At 39.5% G+C, this 21,715-nt stretch overlaps 1 protein-coding gene across 1 annotated transcript in view; it reads right to left on the bottom strand.

Moving 5' to 3' along the window:
* The window catches only part of LOC126183859 (constitutive coactivator of PPAR-gamma-like protein 1), a gene marked incomplete in the record, with an annotated part of 245,865 nt that overhangs the window by 92,588 nt on the left and 131,562 nt on the right, over positions 1–21,715 (bottom strand). Inside the window, 1 exon segment of the mRNA XM_049926151.1 lies at positions 21,399–21,539. Within this exon segment, the coding sequence (XP_049782108.1) occupies positions 21,399–21,539 (141 nt within the window).

Below are 21,715 nucleotides of genomic sequence, written 5' to 3'. Positions count from 1 at the left end.
AAAGCATATTGATTACTATTGGTAAATGTATCGAAGAATAGCAAAGAGACTGATTACAAATGGAAGCTTGTGAGTTGTGTAAAATATCTTTGACGCTGGAGTTGTCTTTGACTGTAGTCAGTCGGCAGTGAACTCTTGGTGTGTGTTGACGGAAGAAGAATGTGAAGGTCGCTGTCATAAATAATTTTGAATTATGTTACTATTTTTTACATAAACTATAAGAAGAAACTACATTTGAAGAAATGGTATTTGAAACACCAAAATGAGGCAAACACGTTGAACCAGGTCATTTCTGCAGCCGACAAAGATGCATTGTGGAATCATACTTAGACAACTGAAGCCAAGACTAATATCGCCTTGTAAACATCTAACGGAAAAAGTACTGTCACGAAATATGGCAAATTTAAGTAAATAAAAAATACTGAGCATATTTTCAACTTTGTGTCTTGTCCGGGATACCATATTTCAACTGGGGGCTCAGCCGGGATATTGTGTTCACGAGATCTTCAACAGTGCTACGAGGAAGAAAATTTTTGTGTGTTAATACCAGTTTTTTCAGAATGTGTGCTACAGTATGTGTGTTCATCGGGAAGTAAAAGTTTTGGAGAAGAAATGTTTCGGCAAAAAATATAATTTTTGACAGAAGAAAATACTTCAAGAATTTTGGTCAACAATCACATGGATGGAAAATGTGGTTTTGCAACAGTAGAAGAGTGTTCCAGATAAGTCACGAAATCCTCGTATTTTGTTAAAACAATCTTTTTATCTTGTTTTGTATTGTTGTGTATAATTTTTTTTTTTTCATAATGACTTATGAGATTTTCGAGAGTATTGTGCCTAAAGTAGAAACTAGTAATTTAATAGACTTCGAAAATCAGGACAGGTCAAATGAAACAGAAAGAACCGATCAGTTTGATTTAAAAAGTTTTCTTGTAAATTTCACGAAAGAAATTAAACAATCAGTTGATGACAATAAGACTTACTGGGATGAAAAAATTGATAACATTTTGTTGCAAGTCCAAGCAGTCAATACACAAGTGGGTGATCTTTCGAACAGAGTTGGCAGTGTTGAGGAAAAAATTGAATCTGTGGAGGCAAAAGTAAATGAAATTGATGCTAAATTGAGCGGTGAAATTAATACTGTAAAAAATGAGTTACTGGCAGATAGGGAAAGAAATTTAATTGATTTTAATGAGATAAAAGGGGAAATTAAAAATTTGGATGAGAATACAAAAGTTTTAGTAAAAAATGTAGAACAAAAAACTGACAATCGTTTGGTTACTCTAGAAAAAAAAGTTGAGTACAATGATTTAGAAAACAAAAAATCTGTCAAAGAACTTAGCAAAAAAATTGAAAGTTTTGACACTGAATTTCAAAGCAAAAATTACAATGTCAACACATGCAATCTTGTATCTAATATTCCAGTGAAGCACTTTTCGGTAGATGGACCCTTACATCCCGTTGATTTTATACAGTATTGTAAGGATTGTTTTTTACCTCACTCACCAGATGAAATAAAAATTAAATTTGTGAAAAAATTCTTGGAAGGGGAAGCTTTGACTTGGGCAAATCAGATTGTAACTTTGGGGATGACCTTTTCAGAATTTGAATCAAAATTTCTGGAAAATTTTTGGGATGATCTTAAACAAAGAGTTTAGTTCATTGTCCTGATAGTAATGTAGAGCAGTTTCTCAATTATATTGAAAAGTTGGATAGGGTAACAACAAGAACACACAGTGGGTTTACTCAGAAAGGTAATGGTCAAAATTGGGGAAATGACAACTTTCAAAAAAGGGAACAAAACAATTATCATGGTGTCAGTCAAAATTCAGAGGGATATAACAATTTTCAGAACAAGGATCATAATTTTTATCCAAAACAAGAACATGATTTTTGCGGAAATAATCAAAAAAATAGAGAACACTTTAGGGATCAAAATCACAGAAATTTTGATAGAGATCAGTACAATAGAAACTACCAACAATCAGGTAATGTTTGGCATAGGAATGGGAACAGAAATGTTGATCAGAGACATTGGCAGAACCACAATCAGCAGTTCAAGCAGGAACAAGTTGTAATTCAGGAAATAAAAAACGAGTAGACGCCCCCTTGAAGGTCCGCAAGGTTGAGGCAGAAGGTGAGCATGATGGAAGGACCAATGGATGTGACTACCATAAACCCAAACATGACAGTTCCAAACCTAAGCTATCACATGAGGTCATTAGTTGTTACCTATTGAAGATATTTCAAGAGGAAAATAATAATGATATTGATATAGATAAAGATAAAATTTTCAGTACATAAGAACATACAGTAGATAAAAGTAATTGTGATTCATTTAATTTGACAGAGCTTTACACTTGGGCAGAAAAGAACAACACTTTGTCAGATGATGTAATTTGTAGTAGTTCAGAGATGTGTGTGAATGAAAGAGAGAATGCATGCTGTGAGAATGAAAATATTGGTGAAAGGGATCTGGTAACTTTAGAAAGGGGAAATTATATTTTGGGGGATAATTTGAATGTGTGTGACCTGAATATGTATAATGATAATGATGTTGATGATAAAGTTGATTATGATAGTAATGGTATTGATGATGATGTTGAGGAAAGGTGTTTCATTAGTTTAAATAGGGAGTTGGGTATACACATGGTTGAAAATGGATTAAATAGTGAAAATGTTATAGAAATTCCCAGGGATGTTACCAGGATGAATAAAGTTCACAAGCTGGGTGTATGTGGAAGTGTGAATTTTGATGTTGTTGGTAAAGAATCTGACTACACAAATAATGATGACACATGTATAACTTCTAGCCTAAGTGAAACTTTTACAGATACTAATGACACACACACATTTCTTATGAATCTATGGCTGAACAGTGAAACTATTTCTTTTGACAAGAACTTTAGAAAGATGCTTATTAATGTATGTGAAACTGTATGTCCTGAGTGGTGGAAAAAGATAGATATTTTATTTTTGAAAAGCTGAAGGATAAGTACTTCAATTGTATACAATGTGATTTGGATGAAAATTCTTGGCTATTTGAGATAATAGAGAGTACTAATGACAATTTTGTATCTTGTGCAAATTTTATAACTGTGACAAATAATACATGTAATGATATACCATATGATTCTGATAAGTATAGGTTTGGGGAAATTTAAAGTGATTTATTACATGAGGATACAGGTTCTGAGAAAAGTGATCAATTTTGCAGTCCTTATATAAAAGTTCAAATTGGGTCATGGATTGGTAAATGTTTAATTGATACAGGAAGTGAGATCTCAGGAATATCTGAAAGATTAAGCAAGAAATTGAAAGCGGGGAAAGATTTTGTTGAAATGCCAGTTGTTGGGGTAAAGATAAAAGGTGCTACTGGGAAGAGCAGTAAATTGGTAAAAAGCCAGGCTTTAGTGACATTTCTAATTGAAGGCAAGTTGTTCACACATGGATGTTTTGTAATTCAGGAATTTAATGAAGATTTTCTTTTGGGTATGAATTGGATAGTAAAAGTAAATACAGTATTTGATTGGGTTGGAAGAAAACTTTTGATAGAAACTAGTGACAGGGAATACATTCAGACAAATTTTGTGAACACACTTGGTGATCAGAGTAATGGAAATTTTGACAGTATAAATTTCCTAAAAGAAAATAGATTGGAGAATATTGAAACTCATAGATTTGATACTGATGAAGTTCAATTTGGGAATTTAGTAAATTTGAAAATTTCAGAAACACAAAATTTATCTGGGGAGCAAAAACAACAGTTAGAAAATCTGCTGTGGGAATACAGTGATGTTTTCAGTGACATACCTGGTAGGGTAAAGGGTTATCAGTGTGAGCTTCAGGTAAAACGTCATGAACCATTTTTCATAAAACCATACAGTATTGCAATATCAAAAAGACCTGCTGTTGAGAAAGAGCTGAAAAAGATGGAAGGATGTAATATAATAGAAAGGAGTATCAGTGCATATAATAATCCTCTAGTAGTAGTTTCAAAAAAAGATGGTGGAGTAAGATTGGTTTTGGACTCTAGACACTTAAACAAAATTTTGTTCAGACAGACAGACCATCCCGAAAATATTGATGAGTTACTCTATAAATTTACAGATATAAAATATATGTCAAGTTTGGATCTAACTTCGGGTTTTCATCAGATACCACTTTCGGTTAATTCTAGGAAATATACTGCTTTCTTGTACAATGGTAAGAGTTACCAATATTGTGTTGTGCCATTTGGGTTAAATTCTTCTGTTTCCGAATTTATAAGAGCTTTGGATCATGTACTGGGGCAAGAACTTGCATCTAAACTGATAATTTATGTAGATGACATTTTGGTTACAGGGCAAAATTGGGAGAAACATTTTTCGATTTTGAAGTCAGTTTGTGAAAAACTTAGAAAAGGGGGGATGACATTGAAATTAGAGAAATCTAAATTTGCAGTTTCTGAATTAAAATTTTTGGGTCATGTTGTCACAGACAAGGGAATTTTGGCAGATCCAGAAAAAATTAAAGCAATTTCAGAAATTCCTATTCCTAAGACTAAAAAACAATTAAAGTCGTTCTTTGGGTTATGCGGTTATTACCGAAAACATATAAGTGATCAGAGTCTGAATGCACCATGTTTAAGTCAGTTACTTAAGAAAAACACTGTTTGGGTTTGGGATAAAAGTTGTTTGGGTTTGGGATAAAAGTTGTCAGGAAGTGTTTGACAAAATTAAGCAAGAGTTGAGGAAGCAACACTTATTACACAGACCTGATTTTAATTTACCATTTTGTTTGAACACTGATAGCAGTAATTATGGGCTTGGAGCAGAGTTATTTCAAGAAAGAGTAGACAATGGAGTTAAGATACATTGTACCATAGCATTTGCAAGTAGAATGTTGCTTAAGCATGAGAAAAATTATACAGTCACAGAGAAGGAACTTTTGGCAATTCATTGGGCTTTTACAAAATTTAGAATTTACCTTATTGGACATAAAACCATAGTATTTTCGGATCACAAAGCTTTGAGTTACTTACAAGAGTGCAAATTATACCACAGTAGATTGACCAGATGGGCAATATTTCTGCAACAGTTTGACTTTGAAATCAAACACATAAAAGGTTCGGAGAATGTAGTAGCTGATTCACTTTCAAGGTTACCAATTGGGGGAGAAAAGGAGATTTTTGAACAAGAGGAGAAAAAGCAATTTAAAATTAGATACTTGAAAGGGGTGGAAAATGAGAAAAAAATTAGAGCTATGTGTAACAAAATTAGAAAAAAATCAAAATTTGGATCAGAGTTGGAAATTAATCAAAGAATGTTTAGGCAAGAAGGGGTATGAGAAACTTGATAAATTTTACAAATTACATAAGGGGATTTTATTTCGAAGAACAGATGTAGATTCTGATAATTGGAAACTGTGTTGGCCAGAGGCAGATGCTGATAAGCTGATCATTTACACACATGAAAGTTTTGGTCATTGTGGGATACAGAAGTGCATTGAAAAGATACAAGAAAATGTTTATTTTTACAATATTGGAAAGAAGGTAAGAAAAGAATTGGCAACTTGTGACAAATGTCAGAGAGTTAAAGTGAGCAATCAAAGATGTGGTGGAGAGATGCAAAACATTATTCCGGAAAAACCTTTAGATCTTATCGCAGTGGACTTATATGGAATGTTACCAAAGAGTAAAGGTGGTCACTGTTACATATTTGTTATGGTAGATGTATTTTCAAAATTAATTAAACTATATCCAGTGAAAAAAGCTACTAGCCATGAAATTATAATAAAAATTGAAAGAGATTATTTTGCACAGGTGGGTAAACCAAAAGCTATATTATCAGATAATGGTTCACAGTTCACCTCTAAAATTTGGAAAAAGTTAATTGAAAGATCAAAATTGAAGCATATACTTGTATCTGTTTATTCTCCGTCCACCAATCCTGCAGAAAGATATATGAGGGAAATTGGGAGACTTTGTAGAACCTATTGTAGCCATAAACATCCAACCTGGTTTGAGCACATTCGAAATTTTGAAGATATTGTGAACAGCCTACAACATAGTTCCACAGGATTTTCACCGTATGAGATTATGTTCAATATTAGACCTCCAAATCTTATATCAGAACTTATTGAATTTCCTAAATGTAAACCTTTAACTATGCAAGAGAGAGAAGATATTGTCAGGGAAACTATGAGGAAACAAGGGGAAAAAGAGGAATAAAACACATAACAATAGGGTAAAATTAACCACTTTCAAAATTGGGGATCTTGGTCTGATCAAATCTCATGAAAAATCAAAATGTTAACTTCAGAAATTAAAAAATTCTTTGATATCTATATTGGGCCTTTTGAAGTCATAGAAAATCCACACCCTAATGCTTATCGTTTGGTGTATCCTAAGCCAAAGAAATTATTTGGTCTCAGGAATGTTGTCTCTTTGAAACTATATAAACAGAAATCATAATTTCAAAATTTAAATAACCTATTATCATCTAAAACAAAAGTCCTCCACTGGAATATGCTTGTTAGAACAAAAAACTACCTGTATAACCAAGTACGTATATTTGCATGTATAAATTAATAATTTAATTGAAACTGATGAAAAAACACTATTGTAACAAAGAATGAGAGAAAGATTTATTTTTACTTTTTTACAAAAAAAAGTCTCCCTAGTGAGCATTTCTGAATTTTTCTAATTTTTGGAAGCTAAGTCTTCCCTGTGGGTGAAGGCATGCATGTGAGGACATGCATGCAAAGGTATAAGTTTCAAAACCAATTTTAGATAAAGCCTCATGATATATGAGCAATTTATTGTTGTTTATACTGATGTTGTGGGGAGAAAAAGTACTCTTCACAAGAATGTGACTTGTAGTAATATTGTAGTAGAGAGGCAAGTGTACATAAATAATTGCAAAAAATTTAGATAATACTGATGTATCTTTAGCTGTACTAAAAGAAGAAAATCATAAGCAAAAAATACAAAACAAAAAAATGAGTAAAAAAATTTAAAAAGAAAATCATAAGCAAAAAAATATACAAAAAAACATGAGTAAAAAAATCAAAGTAAAAAAATATATTTATATATAAAGCAAATATATATAAAAAACTACACTATATATATATATATATGTCCAGTACCATTTTTACTGTACAATATGTAAGCATAATGAAATTAACATTAATATATATAAAAAAAAATTAAATCTTATTCTAGGAAATGAGTTTTGCCTTTCTATTGTTTTCTATCTGTATGCTGTATGTTAGAATATTTCTCATGTATGTTTTATACCATGTATATTTGTCATGTCAAATAATTTCTTTACTTGAATTTTTTTTGTGTATGAGATTGATGGGGAAGGATCATTGCAACAACAGCCAGTAACAAGTCCACAGATTCAAAGAGTCCAAATTTGGAAGAGGTTATCAGACTGCATCATTAATGTACTAATTGCGTAACACAGATCCATTACTGAGAGTGTTCGGGATTTTGTTGTATATGTCCATAACAACAAAAGCCCTGGGGAGCAGTTGTAATGATCTGGGAGATGTTTTTTTTTTACTGTATTTGTCGATACCAAATTGTAAATGTTTTCTTATATTTTTTTGTCAGAATTTATTATAATTTGCCTTATTATATGTTAATTTACTTATGTGAAGGTTGCCGTCATAAATAATTTTGAATTATGTTACTATTTTTTACACAAACTATAAGAAGAAACTACATTTGAAGAAATGGTATTTGGAACACCAAAATGAGGCAAACATGTCGAACCAGGTCATTTCTGCAGCCGACAAAGATGCATTGTGTAAGAATCATGAAAGAAGATTGTATCTGTGGAAGAGGCCTCGAGACACTGGAAGATTTCAGATACATAATATAATGGTAAGACAGAGATTTACGAACCAGGTTTTAAATTGTGAGACATCTTCAGGGACAGACGTGGACTCTGGCCACAATTTATTGGTTATGAACTGTAGATTAAAACTGAAAAAACCGCAAAAAGATGGGAATTTAAGGAGATGGGACCTGGATAAACTGAGAGAACCAGAGGTTTTAGAGAGTTTTAGAGAGAGCATTAGGGAACGACTGGCAGGAAGGGGGGAAAGAAATACAGTAGAAGAAGAATGGGTAGCTTTGAGGGATGAAATAGTGAAGGCAGCGGAGGATCAAATAGGTAAAAAGACGAGGGCTAGTAGAAATCCTTGGGTAACAAAAGAAATATTGAATTTAATTGATGAAAGGAGAAAATATAAAAATGCAGTAAATGAAGCAGGCAAAAAGGAATACAAATATCTCAGAAATGAGATCGACAGGAAGTGCGAAATGGCTAATCAGGGATGGCTAGAGGACAAATGTATAGATGTAGAGGCATACATCACTAGGGGTAAGATAGATACTGCTTACAGGAAAATTAAAGAGACCTTTGGAGAAAAGAGAATGACCTGTATGAATATCAAGTGCTCAGATAGGAAACCAGTTGTAAGCAAAGAAGGGAAAGCAGAAAAATGGAAGGAGCATACAGAGGGTCTATACAAGGGCAACACACTTGTAGGCAATATTGTGGAAATGGAAGAGGACACAGATGAAAATGAAATGGGAGATATGATACTGGGTGAAGAATTTGACAGAGCACTGAAAGGCCCCAGAAGTAGTAGACAACATTCCATTAGAACTACTGATAGCCTAGGAAGAGCCATCCATGATAAAACTCTAGCATCTGCTGAGCAAGATGTATGGGACAGGAGAAATACCTCAGCTTTCAATAAGAATATAGTAATTCCAATCCCAAAGAAAGCGGGTGTGGAAAAATGTGAAAATTACTCAACTATCAGTTTAATAAATTATGGCTGCAAAATGCTAACACGAATTCTTCACAGATGAATGGAAAAACTGGTAGAAGCCATCCTCAGGTGAGATCACTTTTGATTCCATAGATACGTAGGAACACATGAGGCAATACTGACCCTACAACTTAATCTTAGAAGTTAGATTAAGGAAAGGCAAACCTATGTTTCTAGCACTTGCAGACTTGGAGAAAGCTTTTGACAATGCTGACTGGAATACCCCCTTTCAAATCCTGAAGGTAGCAGGGGTCAAATACAGGGAGAAAAAGGCTATTGGCAATTTGTACAGAAACAAGAGTCGAGGGACATTAAAGGGAAGCTGTAGTTGGGAAGAGAGTGAGACAGGGCTGTAGCCTATCCCCGATGTTATTCAATCTGTATATTGAGCAAGCATTAAAGAAAACAAAAGAAAAATTTAGAGTAGGAATTAAAATCCATGGAGAAGAAACAAACTTTGAGGTTTGCAGATGACATTGTAATTCTGTCAGAAACAGCAAAGGACTTCGAAGAGCAGTTGAACAGAGTGGACAGTGTCCTGAACAGAGAATATAAGATCAACATCAACAAAAGCAAAATGAGGATAATGGAATGAAGTCAAATTAAATCAGGTGGTGCTGAGGGAATTAGATTAGGAAATGAGACACTTAAAAGTAGTACACAAGTTTCGCTATTTGGGGAGCAAAATAAATGATGATGGTTGAAGTAGAGAAGATATAAAATGTAGACCGGCTATGGCAAGGAAACCGTATCTGAAGAAGATAAATTTGTTAACATCAAGTATAGACTCAAGTGTCAGGAAGTCTTTCCTGAAAGTATTTGTATGGAGTGTAGCCTACAAGTGAAACATGGACAACAAATCGTTTACACAAGATGAGAATAGAAGATTTCGAAACGTGGTGCTCCAGAAGAAACCTGAAGATTAGATGGGTAGATCACGTAACTAATGAGGAGGTACTGAATAGAACTTGGAAGAGGAATTTGCAGCACAACTTAACTAGAAGAAGGGATTGGCCGGTAGGACACGTTCTGAGGCATCAAGGGATCATCAATTTAGTACTGGAGGGAAGTGTAGCAGGCAAAAATCGTAGAGGAAGACCATGGCATGAATACACTGAGCAGATTCAGAAGGATGTAGGTTCCCATAGTTACTTGGAGATCAAGAAGCTTGCACAGGATAGAGTTAAGGGGTTATGGCAATATCTTTCTGTTTAGGGTTAACAATGGAGTTAATTACACATCCAGTTCTTTGCTTGCTTTCCTTTTTCCAATGTTTACTATATCATGTAGTTTCTTTGCTTCATAGATTGCCTGCCTGAAACATCCGTATGAGAGAGAGAGAGAGAGAGAGCGGGGGGGGGGGGGGGGGGGGGGGGGGGGATCAAACCAATAATGAAGACTACATAGACTACATGAATACAGATTGCTAAAAGAAATAAAGACCATGTACACCAAGAAAGCAATTATCCACTTAATATGGCAAAGACTGTCTGGACTTTTTAGCACAGGCAGAAAAGAAATAAGTACCAACATATTACTTAAAAAGGAAGGAAAGGAATTTTTGGAGCCACATTTAATCACTTCCATTTTCTACGAACACAAAATCATATGACAAAATCCCACAAAACAAAAACAATAATATATTTTTTTAAGCAATGTAAATGTAACAGGATGTTTGTTCCTGTCTCCCACAAATGATATGGAAATATAAAAAAATAATCACAAAATGAAAAAAAGAAAAAAATGCAATATGGCTGGATGACATGTGTACAAGAGTAGTTAATTACTGTTCAGAGTTTCCAGTAGAGCCACTGACATTTCTAATAAACAAGTGTATGGAAGAATCCCTGAGCCCCTCAAAGCCAACACAGTATTGGGCCAACTGGTTTTCATTCTCTACATAAATGATACGAGTACACTAAAGGGTCCAAATATCATGATACATGCTGATGGTACAGCTGTTGTAGATAGTGATAGCACTTAAAATGATCTGGAGGAAAAACTTACTCTGAACACAGAAAATGCAAACCAGTATTTCAGTAGTAACAGTTTGTTCATAAATGGTACACAAACAACGTACATGCAGTTCCAAGGCAGCAGAAATATCCACACTGAAAATATCAGCCTAAAATATGGAATTGGGTGAGGTGATAAACCTGGGAAACTAATGTTGATAATGTGTATTCAAAAATCTGTATAATTATTAGCAGTCCTGTAATGTACAACTCTGCTTTTCTTGCTTGTTTCAAGCTGTCATACCTGGCATCATGTAATATGATCTAAGGAGAAATAAACATTAACATTATCCTTGTTGTTTTATCAAACATCATATTTGTTTGTGTTACATGTGTCTGTTGTTCATCTATTAATAATGCAGTAACCTCGCATATACAATCTGTGTTCGGAAATTATACGACAAACTGTCACTTAAAACAATAATATTGTTAAATTCGTTGCACAATTTTCATACGAGCGTAAGCTGTCTATACTCTCCGGGGGACACCACCTTGACGAAGCACTGTCCGTGCGAGTGGAGAGGCTTGCGTATCCGCGGGAAGCTGAGGGCTATGCCGAAGGTAGAGGACCTACTGCCAGAAAGGCCTAAGCCAATGGATCAGACTAAGAGTGTCCCACATTGTCCCCTCTTCCCTATCCACTCCTAGTCCTACCCTATTCCATGACCCAACCCAAGGTGTGATGCGATCTGTGCTGAGGGGTGTGTGGCACATGGGAAGATGTGTCGCAAACAGAGCCTCAGGGATACCGGGCGACCTCCCTGAGTAATTAGCCTTACACCGCGAGGGGTATTTGTGGTGTGGACCTTCTAGATCCCCAAATCTCATGGGACCAACATGGACACGATTACAAAAAAAGAAACTGAGGGGCAAATTGAGACCTCAGATACCCAAACATCGGGGACTGAACCGATGGAAGGCACTTCCACTACTGAATCAGGGTCTAGACCTGAGCCAGAAGTGGGAGCTGTAACCGAGAAGCTAGACCAGATTAAGATCAAAGGCTTGTCTGGGGTCCAAAGAAGGAAGCTACTCAGGGAACAGAGGGAAAAGGAAGGGAAAGAATGGCTTCCTAAACACAAATGGAGGGAAGTAAAGGGACTAGAACCCACAAACCCCAGGAAAAAACTGTCTCAGGTTGAAGGGGACACGCAGACCCCCACAACGTCAAAGACAGCTAAGCGGATAAGGGAGTTATCAAAGATTCCCTCCTCCCTGGATAAGTGAGTGCAGAAAAAACAGAGGCAAGAAATAGGGAAACAGACCTATAGTACTGCAGTCTCGGTTTTTAGGATGGCAGTTACCCAGGAAGGTTATCCACTGGTGGCCATTACCTCGCAGCAGGAGAAACTAGTACAGATGGCCCTCTTTGAAAAGAAAAGACTGGGGGGGGGGGGGGGGGGGGGGGGGGGGACACTGGCCCAGGTTCCAACTTCAGGAGGGTCTATCTGGACTGTGGTGCACTCATTTTTGTCTGTGAGGGGGTGCACACAGTAGAATGGCTCAAGGACAAGGTGCCCATGATATCCCCGTGGGAAGATGCGAAGCTGATTGTCAAGACAGCAGTGGAGCTTCTTAAGACCGCAAAGATATCATTATGGGTACCCAAGATCCTTAAGGAAGTCTTTCCCAAGACTCTGTTTGGGAAAATAGGGGCCCAGAACCCAAAAGTCCCAACAGAAGACTGGAGAGTGATTAACCAGAAGGTTGCTCCGGAAGGACGAACCCTGGTGGTGCAGGTTGGTGAGAAGTCCCTGAAGGTGATGCGGGAGCAGGACCTGAAACTGTTTTTAGGGTTCTCGCAGGTCACCGTCAGGGTTCTCAAAGACCTCACAGATGGCAGTAAGACAGCAGATTAATCTGCAGCACAGTAAAGGGTCCTCTGCTGCCCTGAGCTACTGCCTGGGGCGACAGGAAGTGGACGTGGCCCTGATATAAGAAAGGGGTGTATCGGGCCTCGGAGGCACTGGAGGTAGGCTGATCTATGCTAGAAATCTAAGAAACTCCAGAACATGCATCTACACTCCTGGAAATTGAAATAAGAACACCGTGAATTCATTGTCCCAGGAAGGGGAAACTTTATTGACACATTCCTGGGGTCAGATACATCACATGATCACACTGACAGAACCACAGGCACATAGACACAGGCAACAGAGCATGCACAATGTCGGCACTAGTACAGTGTATATCCACCTTTCGCAGCAATGCAGGCTGCTATTCTCCCATGGAGACGATCGTAGAGATGCTGGATGTAGTCCTGTGGAACGGCTTGCCATGCCATTTCCACCTGGCGCCTCAGTTGGACCAGCGTTCGTGCTGGACGTGCAGACCGCATGAGACGACGCTTCATCCAGTCCCAAACATGCTCAATGGGGGACAGATCCGGAGATCTTGCTGGCCAGGGTAGTTGACTTACACCTTCTAGAGCACGTTGGGTGGCACGGGATACATGCGGACGTGCATTGTCCTGTTGGAACAGCAAGTTCCCTTGCCGGTCTAGGAATGGTAGAACGATGGGTTCGATGACGGTTTGGATGTACCGTGCACTATTCAGTGTCCCCTCGACGATCACCAGTGGTGTACGGCCAGTGTAGGAGATCGCTCCCCACACCATGATGCCGGGTGTTGGCCCTGTGTGCCTCGGTCGTATGCAGTCCTGATTGTGGCGCTCACCTGCACGGCGCCAAACACGCATACGACCATCATTGGCACCAAGGCAGAAGCGACTCTCATCGCTGAAGACGACACGTCTCCATTCGTCCCTCCATTCACGCCTGTCGCGACACCACTGGAGGCGGGCTGCACGATGTTGGGGCGTGAGCGGAAGACGGCCTAACGGTGTGCGGGACCGTAGCCCAGCTTCATGGAGATGGTTGCGAATGGTCCTCGCCGATACCCCAGGAGCAACAGTGTCCCTAATTTGCTGGGAAGTGGCGGTGCGGTCCCCTACGGCACTGCGTAGGATCCTATGGTCTTGGCGTGCATCCGTGCGTCGCTGCGGTCCGGTCCCAGGTCGACGGGCACGTGCACCTTCCGCCGACCACTGGCGACAACATCGATGTACTGTGGAGACCTCACGCCCCACGTGTTGAGCAATTCGGCGGTACGTCCACCCGGCCTCCCGCATGCCCACTATACGCCCTCGCTCAAAGTCCGTCAACTGCACATACAGTTCACGTCCACGCTGTCGCGGCATGCTACCAGTGTTAAAGACTGCGATGGAGCTCCGTATGCCACGGCAAACTGGCTGACACTGACGGCGGCGGTGCACAAATGCTGCGCAGCTAGCGCCATTCGACGGCCAACACCGCGGTTCCTGGTGTGTCCGCTGTGCCGTGCGTGTGATCATTGCTTGTACAGCCCTCTCGCAGTGTCCGGAGCAAGTATGGTGGGTCTGACACACCGGTGTCAATGTGTTCTTTTTTCCATTTCCAGGAGTGTATGTTAGAAACAGCATTTCTTTCATGCCAATGATGGATTTCTGCTCTAGGGACTTAGTGACCATCAAAATGTAGCAATGTGAGGAAGGTATCATGAGGGAAATTGTCTTGGCCTCAGCACACCTTCCTTACGAAGACAGTTCTCCCCCTCCCTTGGAGGTGAGGAGACTGGTAGAGACTTGCCATCAGCAAGGTGACCAACTGCTGGTGGGGTGGGACGCCAATGCCCACAACCTAGTGTGGGGCAGCAAGGACACCAACAGTAGGGGTGAGTACCTTCTTGAATTCCTCTTAGCTAACAACTTAGAGGTCCTGAATAGGGGCAATGAACCTAGATTCAGGAATAGCAGAAGGGAAGAAGTAATTGACATAACATTTGGTTCCATGACGATAGGTAGCTAGGTCAAACAATGGCATGTGGTGTTGGAGCCATCCTCATCGGACCACATGTACATTAAATTCAAGGTTGACTTATAGAAATCTCAGGAAAACAGACTGGGAGACATATAGGAGGGCTTATCAGAAATTAAAACCATGATAAGGAAGTCAGTAGAATTTGAGGAAGTAGCAGAGGCTGTTACCTCTGCCATAGTGACCTCATATCACGACAACTGCACAATCACCAGGAAGTGCACAAATAGGAGTGTTCCTTGGTGGAATAACAAATTGGAAACACAAAGAAAACAGGTATGGAGATTGTTTAATATTGCGAGACGCAATGGACAATGGGCTAAATATCGTGAGGCTCTAGTCAGTTACAACCTTGCAATAAGACAAGCAAAGGGGGCATCCTGGAAGGCATTCTGTGAGGAAGTGGAAGGCACAAGCTCGACTTCACAAGATTCTCACTAGAGTACCAACTAATCTAGGACGTACGTTGAGGGAGGAGGATGGGGAATATACAAAGACAGCACATGAGATGCTGGAATTGCTCCTCAAAACTTACTTTCCTCAACATGCTCTGCCGGATAACACAGACCAGTATGTGACCCCAGAGAGACAACGGTTCTCAGACACTTCAAGAGAGGACTGGGAATCGGCCAAGGAGTGTGTGAACTTCAACAAAATCCAGTGGGTGGTGGGAACATTCCAGCCGTTCAAGTCACCTGCCCCAAATGGAATTTTTCCAGCTCTCCTGCAACAGGCAGGAGGAAAGCTTATAATAATCCTATGCATGCTATTTAGGGTTAGCTTAGCAGTAGGAATCATTCCCAATGTTTGGAGGGCAGTGAAGGTTGTCTTCATTCCAAAGCCAGGGAGAATTGATCATACCAAGGCCAAGGATATTAGACCAATCAAGTCTGTTCTGCTCCATTTTCAAAACACTGGAAAAACTGGTTAATGTATACGTTGGGGAGAGGAGGCTATGTAGGATCCCTCTACACCTGAACCAACATGCATACCAACCAGGTAAATCATGTGAAATAGCCCTCCACCAACTCGTCGGGAAGGTGGAAAAAGCACTTCACTTCCAAGAAATAGCTCTCTGCATCTTCCTGGATATCGAGGGGGCCTTCAGTAACACAACCTTCGATTCCACGGTAGGGGCAGCAGAGGTGCATGATCTGGGGACCATTATATGTAGGTGGACCAGAGCCATGCTTAGTGGAAGGAAGGTAGAGACTACCGTGACGAATGAAATGATGGTAATTAAGACCACTAGAGGCTGCCCACAAGTAGGAGTTTTGTCTCCTCTATTGTAGAATCTAGTGGTGAACGAACTCATTGAGGAACTAAATTCCATCAATGCTTCTGCCAAGGATACGCAGATGAACTTGTCATGTTAAAACTTGGCAAATTCACTGACACAGTCAGGAATATGGCACAAGGAGGGTAGGACATTGTGCAAAAATGGTGCATTAAACAGGATCTGAGAGTTAATCCTAAGAAGACTGTTGTGATGCCATTTACGAAGAGACATATTCAGCATGCAAGTTGGAATCTAAAGCTCTTCGATGAAACTCTACCTGTGAAGGGGACAGTGAAATATCTAGGGGTAACCTTGGATGGGAAGCTAACTTGGACCCCTCATATTAAGAGTATCCGCTTCAAGGAAAAAAGCACTTTAGTGGGTACTAGGAGGGCTTGTGGCAAAAACCGGGGCCTAAGCCCCAGGGGTATGCACTGGATATACACCACAGTGGTTAGACCTGGGATTTCCTATGGGGCCGTAGTGTGGTTGAAGAAGATAGAACAGCGGGTTGCAGCTAAAGAGCTAGCTAAGTTGCAGAGATCTACATCTACATCTACATCTATACTCCGCGAGCCACCTTACGGTGTGTGGCGGAGGGTACTTATTGTACCACTATCTGATCCCCCCTTCCCTGTTCCATTCACGAATTGTGCGTGGGAAGAACGACTGCTTGTAAGTCTCCGTATTTGCTCTAATTTCTCGGATCTTTTCGTTGTGATCATTACGCGAGATATATGTGGGCGGTAGTAATATGTTGCCCATCTCTTCCCGGAATGTGCTCTCTCGTAATTTCGATAATAAACCTCTCCGTATTCCGTAACGCCTTTCTTGAAGTGTCCGCCACTGGAGCTTGTTTAGCATCTCCGTAACGCTCTCGCGCTGACTAAATGTCCCCATGACGAATCGCGCTGCTTTTTGCTGGATCATGTCTATCTCTTCTATTAATCCAACCTGGTAAGGGTCCCATACTGATGAGCAATACTCAAGAATCGGACGAACAAGCGTTTTGTAAGCTACTTCTTTCGTCGATGAGTCACATTTTCTTAGAATTCTTCCTATGAATCTCAACCTGGCGCCTGCTTTTCCCACTATTTGTTTTATGTGATCATCCCACTTCAGATCGCTCCGGATAGTAACTCCTAAGTATTTTACGGTCGTTACCGCTTCCAATGATTTACCACCTATGGCATAATCGTACTGGAATGGATTTCTGCCCCTATGTATGCGCATTATATTACATTTATCTACGTTTAGGGAAAGCTGCCAGCTGTCGCACCATGCATTAATCCTCTGCAGGTCTTCCTGGAGTACGTACGAGTCTTCTGATGTTGCTACTTTCTTGTAGACAACCGTGTCATCTGCAAATAGCCTCACGGAGCTACTGATGTTGTCAACTAAGTCATTTATGTATATTGTAAACAATAAAGGTCCTATCACGCTTCCTTGCGGTACTCCCGAAATTACCTCTACATCTGCAGATTTTGAACCGTTAAGAATGACATGTTGTGTTCTTTCTTCTAGGAAATCCTGAATCCAATCACAAACCTGGTCCGATATTCCGTAAGCTCGTATTTTTTTCATTAAACGTAAGTGCGGAACCGTATCAAATGCCTTCCTGAAGTCCAGGAATACGGCATCAATCTGCTCGCCAGTGTCTACGGCACTGTGAATTTCTTGGGCAAATAGGGCGAGCTGAGTTTCACATGATCTCTGTTTGCGGAATCCATGTTGGTTATGATGAAGGAGATTTGTATTATCTAAGAACGTCATAATACGAGAACACAAAACATGTTCCATTATTCTACAACAGATTGACGTAAGCGAAATAGGCCTATAATTATTCGCATCTGATTTATGACCCTTCTTGAAAATGGGAACGACCTGCGCTTTCTTCCAGTCGCTAGGTACTTTACGTTCTTCCAGCGATCTACGATAAATTGCTGATAGAAAGGGGGCAAGTTCTTTAGCATAATCACTGTAGAATCTTAAGGGTATCTCGTCTGGTCCGGATGCTTTTCCGCTACTAAGTGATAGCAGTTGTTTTTCAATTCCGATATCGTTTATTTCAATATTTTCCATTTTGGCGTCCGTGCGACGGCTGAAGTCAGGGACCGTGTTACGATTTTCCGCAGTGAAACAGTTTCGGAACACTGAATTCAGATTGGCCAGCTTAGCCATAATGGGCGGAATTAGCAGCACACCAACCGCTGGAATGGAAGCCATGCTGGACATGCCTCTACTTCACCTTTGGGTTAAGATGGAGGCAGCAGCTGGGGCATGCAGACTTAAAACTGGCCGAAATTGGGTCTCATTTGGATATCCGGAATCACACACTAACATAGTGAGTGAGGTAAATATAGATATGGCTGGGGAAATGCCCGCTGACTATATAATAACTCCTAACTGCTTTGACAAGCCTTACAACATAATAATTGGAAGTAGGGAGCAGTGGGAGAAAACAGTTCGACACCGTACGGGGGACATCGTTTGGTTCACCGATGGGTCAAAAACAGATCAAGCCGTTGGGGCAGGGTTGTATGGGGTTAAGCCAAGTCTGGAGAGCAGCATCTCTCTAGGGAAACTGGCTTCTGTATTCCAAGCTGAAATTACTGCAATCAGGGCATGTGTGGAGGAGAATATGAGTAGGTGCTACAATGATCGTAGCATCTACATCTATTCAGACAGCCAGGCAGCCCTGAAATCATTGGCAGCTCCTGCAACAAGATCTAAGATTGTTGCCGATTGCCACAGGGCTCTGGTGGAGCTAGGGGGAAGCAATAGGGTGTACCTAGGGTGGGTCTCTGGCCACTCAGGGATCTGTGGCAATGAACAAGCTGATAGATTGTCTAGGATGGGGGCAACAACTCCATTTATTGGACCGGAACCTGTCTTGACAATCACCAAGGCTATGATCAAATTAGAACCACGGAACTGTCTTAGGAAACAGCACATAGGATATTGGACCAAGGTCCATAAACAAAAACATGGTAAGGTAATGATGCCCAAGCCATGTTTCAAAAGAAGCTCGGTAATCCTGGGATTGAACAGGAAAAAGATCAAACTCATGACTGGACTGATGACCGGCCAAGGGAACTTCAAAAAACACCTACACACTATGGGTATAATGGAAGACGACCCTAAATGTAGGATCTGTGATGAGAGTGAAGAAACTGCATCACACCTAATCTATGAATGCATGGCATTGGAGAGTAAAAGAGACAGAATCTTCGGGACAACTAGACCTGAAGAAATTGTATCTAACAAAAAACTGGTAGAGGGACTCCTTGCACTATTCAAAAGCACTGGTTGGCTTTACTAGATATACAAGGAGCGATACTGCACAATAAACCTAGTTTTGGTGCGGGCAGTGGCGGGTTAGACCTAAGCTGTTTTAGCTCTCCTGTTAAAATCAAATCAAAACAAGCAATAAATACAAGTGAGTATTCGTAATACGGCCTAGTAGATCAACATATGAAGTTGTGTGAAACCTTTAATATTACAGTTAATCAATTACAGATATTGGAGTTACGTTTCAGGCAAATACGCTATAAGACACTGTAATATATTCGATTTCTGATTGGCTACTGTATATGACATCACGAAATTAACTTTCAGCCAATCAGCAACGCGACTTATATGGCAAAGCAATATAAGATACTACAGTCAGTTTGCAACTACTACCCTACAGGTACAGCGATGCTGAAGTAGTACCACTGGTATACTGCTGTACTGCAAAAGACATGTCTCATCTGCATCACATTATGCAAACCACTGTGAATTGCATGGGAAATGCATCTGTGTGCGCCCAACATGGAAATTACATGGAAAAAGCAATTCAACAAAAGTTGTCAGTAACAGTGGGATATTTGCTGTGCCATTTTAAGCCCAAATAAAAATAAAGTTTTGTTACAGAAATTCTGATTGTCAAATTGGTAATACCACTCTTGCTACCAACAACGAACCTTTAATACCTAGTTTTAAACATTAACCTTACGAGATGTAGCATAGAGCTAGATACGGTATGGGTTAAAGTAACAATGGTGGTGGTGGTGGTGGTGGTGGTATTGTATACTATGGCCAACAAGAAATGTGTCACACATAAGATGCAATAAAAATGGCTCTGAGCACTATGGGCCTTAACATCTACGGTCATCAGTCCCCTAGAACTGAGAACTACTTAAACCTAACTAACCTAAGGACAGCACACAACACCCAGTCATCACGAGGCAGAGAAAATCCCTGACCTCGCCGGGAATCGAACCCGGGAACCCGGGCGCGGGAAGCGAGAACGCTACCGCACGACCACGAGCTGCGGACTAAGATGCAATAATCACATCAAAGAATTTATACTGTTAAAGAAATAACTCTACAAAATGCTCCTCAAATGCGTGCTTAAGAAGCAAAGTAATATTACTTACTGCTTTTATTGATGCCAGTATTAAAATCTGTAGAGTCAAACTGCTCTCATGCTACCAGTCACTTAGTATTGTATTAAATATTTTTTACACCTGTTATTCATGTAACACCACTCTCAATAAAATAACAATATTTTCCTCATTGTTCTACATCTATTTCCCTCCAGTTCACATACTAAAGTAATCACATATAAAAGCCTGTACTGTTAATTTTTTCTTTTCCTTTTCTTCATCTTTGTTGTTTCTTCTCTTCAGGACTCTATTCCCCTTCCAACTAATCCTCCTTACCTTTGCTAATCTGGTTTATCTTCCCTATTCTTCTCAATGAGGTTACTAATAATGTTGACATTTGATCATCATTCCAGCCACTTTTTTCCCTATATACCCCTAACATCTGTTAAATCTGTGTTATCCTGTACTTAACCTATGACAGTGAGATATTTAGTAGTGCCAGTAACACACACATAGAAATACAGTGTGTGGGCTTTTAAATCCAGTACTATGTATTTCACCTCCAGAAAGTGAATACTAGCCAGAAATTCTGTCTCTATTTATTTAATGTTTTGTCGCCGGAGTAATTTTTTCCTGTTTGTGCAAATCTTTGCTACTGCCACATGCAGAGCACGTCTTAAGTACTTTTATCATGTTCTGAGTGCCTTTTTATTTCTCCTAGAGTGCTATCCATTTTTCCTTATTCACATTAAGACTTCATGCAGTGTTACGCTGTACCATTTACTGACAAGGATTTTAAAGGAACATTATTTTCACCAACTCGTAAAAAATTACTGCCTCAGAACAAAACATTAACTGAGCACTTATCTCAGTTTTTCACATAGTAATTTATTTTCTCTTTCAAAATTAATGGTACTTTTTTTCATATCTCTGCTCCATAAAATGAAACAATGCCAATGCCCCTATACAGCAGTATTCTGGCTAATATATACATACTTTTGAAATCATCCTTGGTATCAACTTGTCATAAGTTTGTTTTAACACTTACCTGAGTTAAAATCTGATATATATATGGTGACATAAGGCCTTTCTGGTGTCTTTCACTAGCAGTCCGCATAACTTCTGGTGGTACAGTAGGTAAAGTCACAGATTTTATTGGGGAATCCTCTTGATTTGTCATCCGTTTGTTCTGAAATGATAAGTAAAGTAATGCCTTATGAGATTACTTCAAGAAACATTGTAAAAGCTGAAAAGTCATAGAGGAAAAATAATATGCAAATTAAATCATTTTTATCACAAGGCAATCACAGTAGGCCTGTTCTTTTCCTGACATGCTGTTGCTGAGGTGACAAGTGGGTGGAAAAG

Source organism: Schistocerca cancellata, chromosome 4 (assembly GCF_023864275.1).
Source record: "Schistocerca cancellata isolate TAMUIC-IGC-003103 chromosome 4, iqSchCanc2.1, whole genome shotgun sequence".
NCBI lineage: Eukaryota > Metazoa > Arthropoda > Insecta > Orthoptera > Acrididae > Schistocerca > Schistocerca cancellata.
Note: the sequence above shows the minus strand (reverse complement) of the source record. Positions and strands in the feature narration are given on the sequence as shown.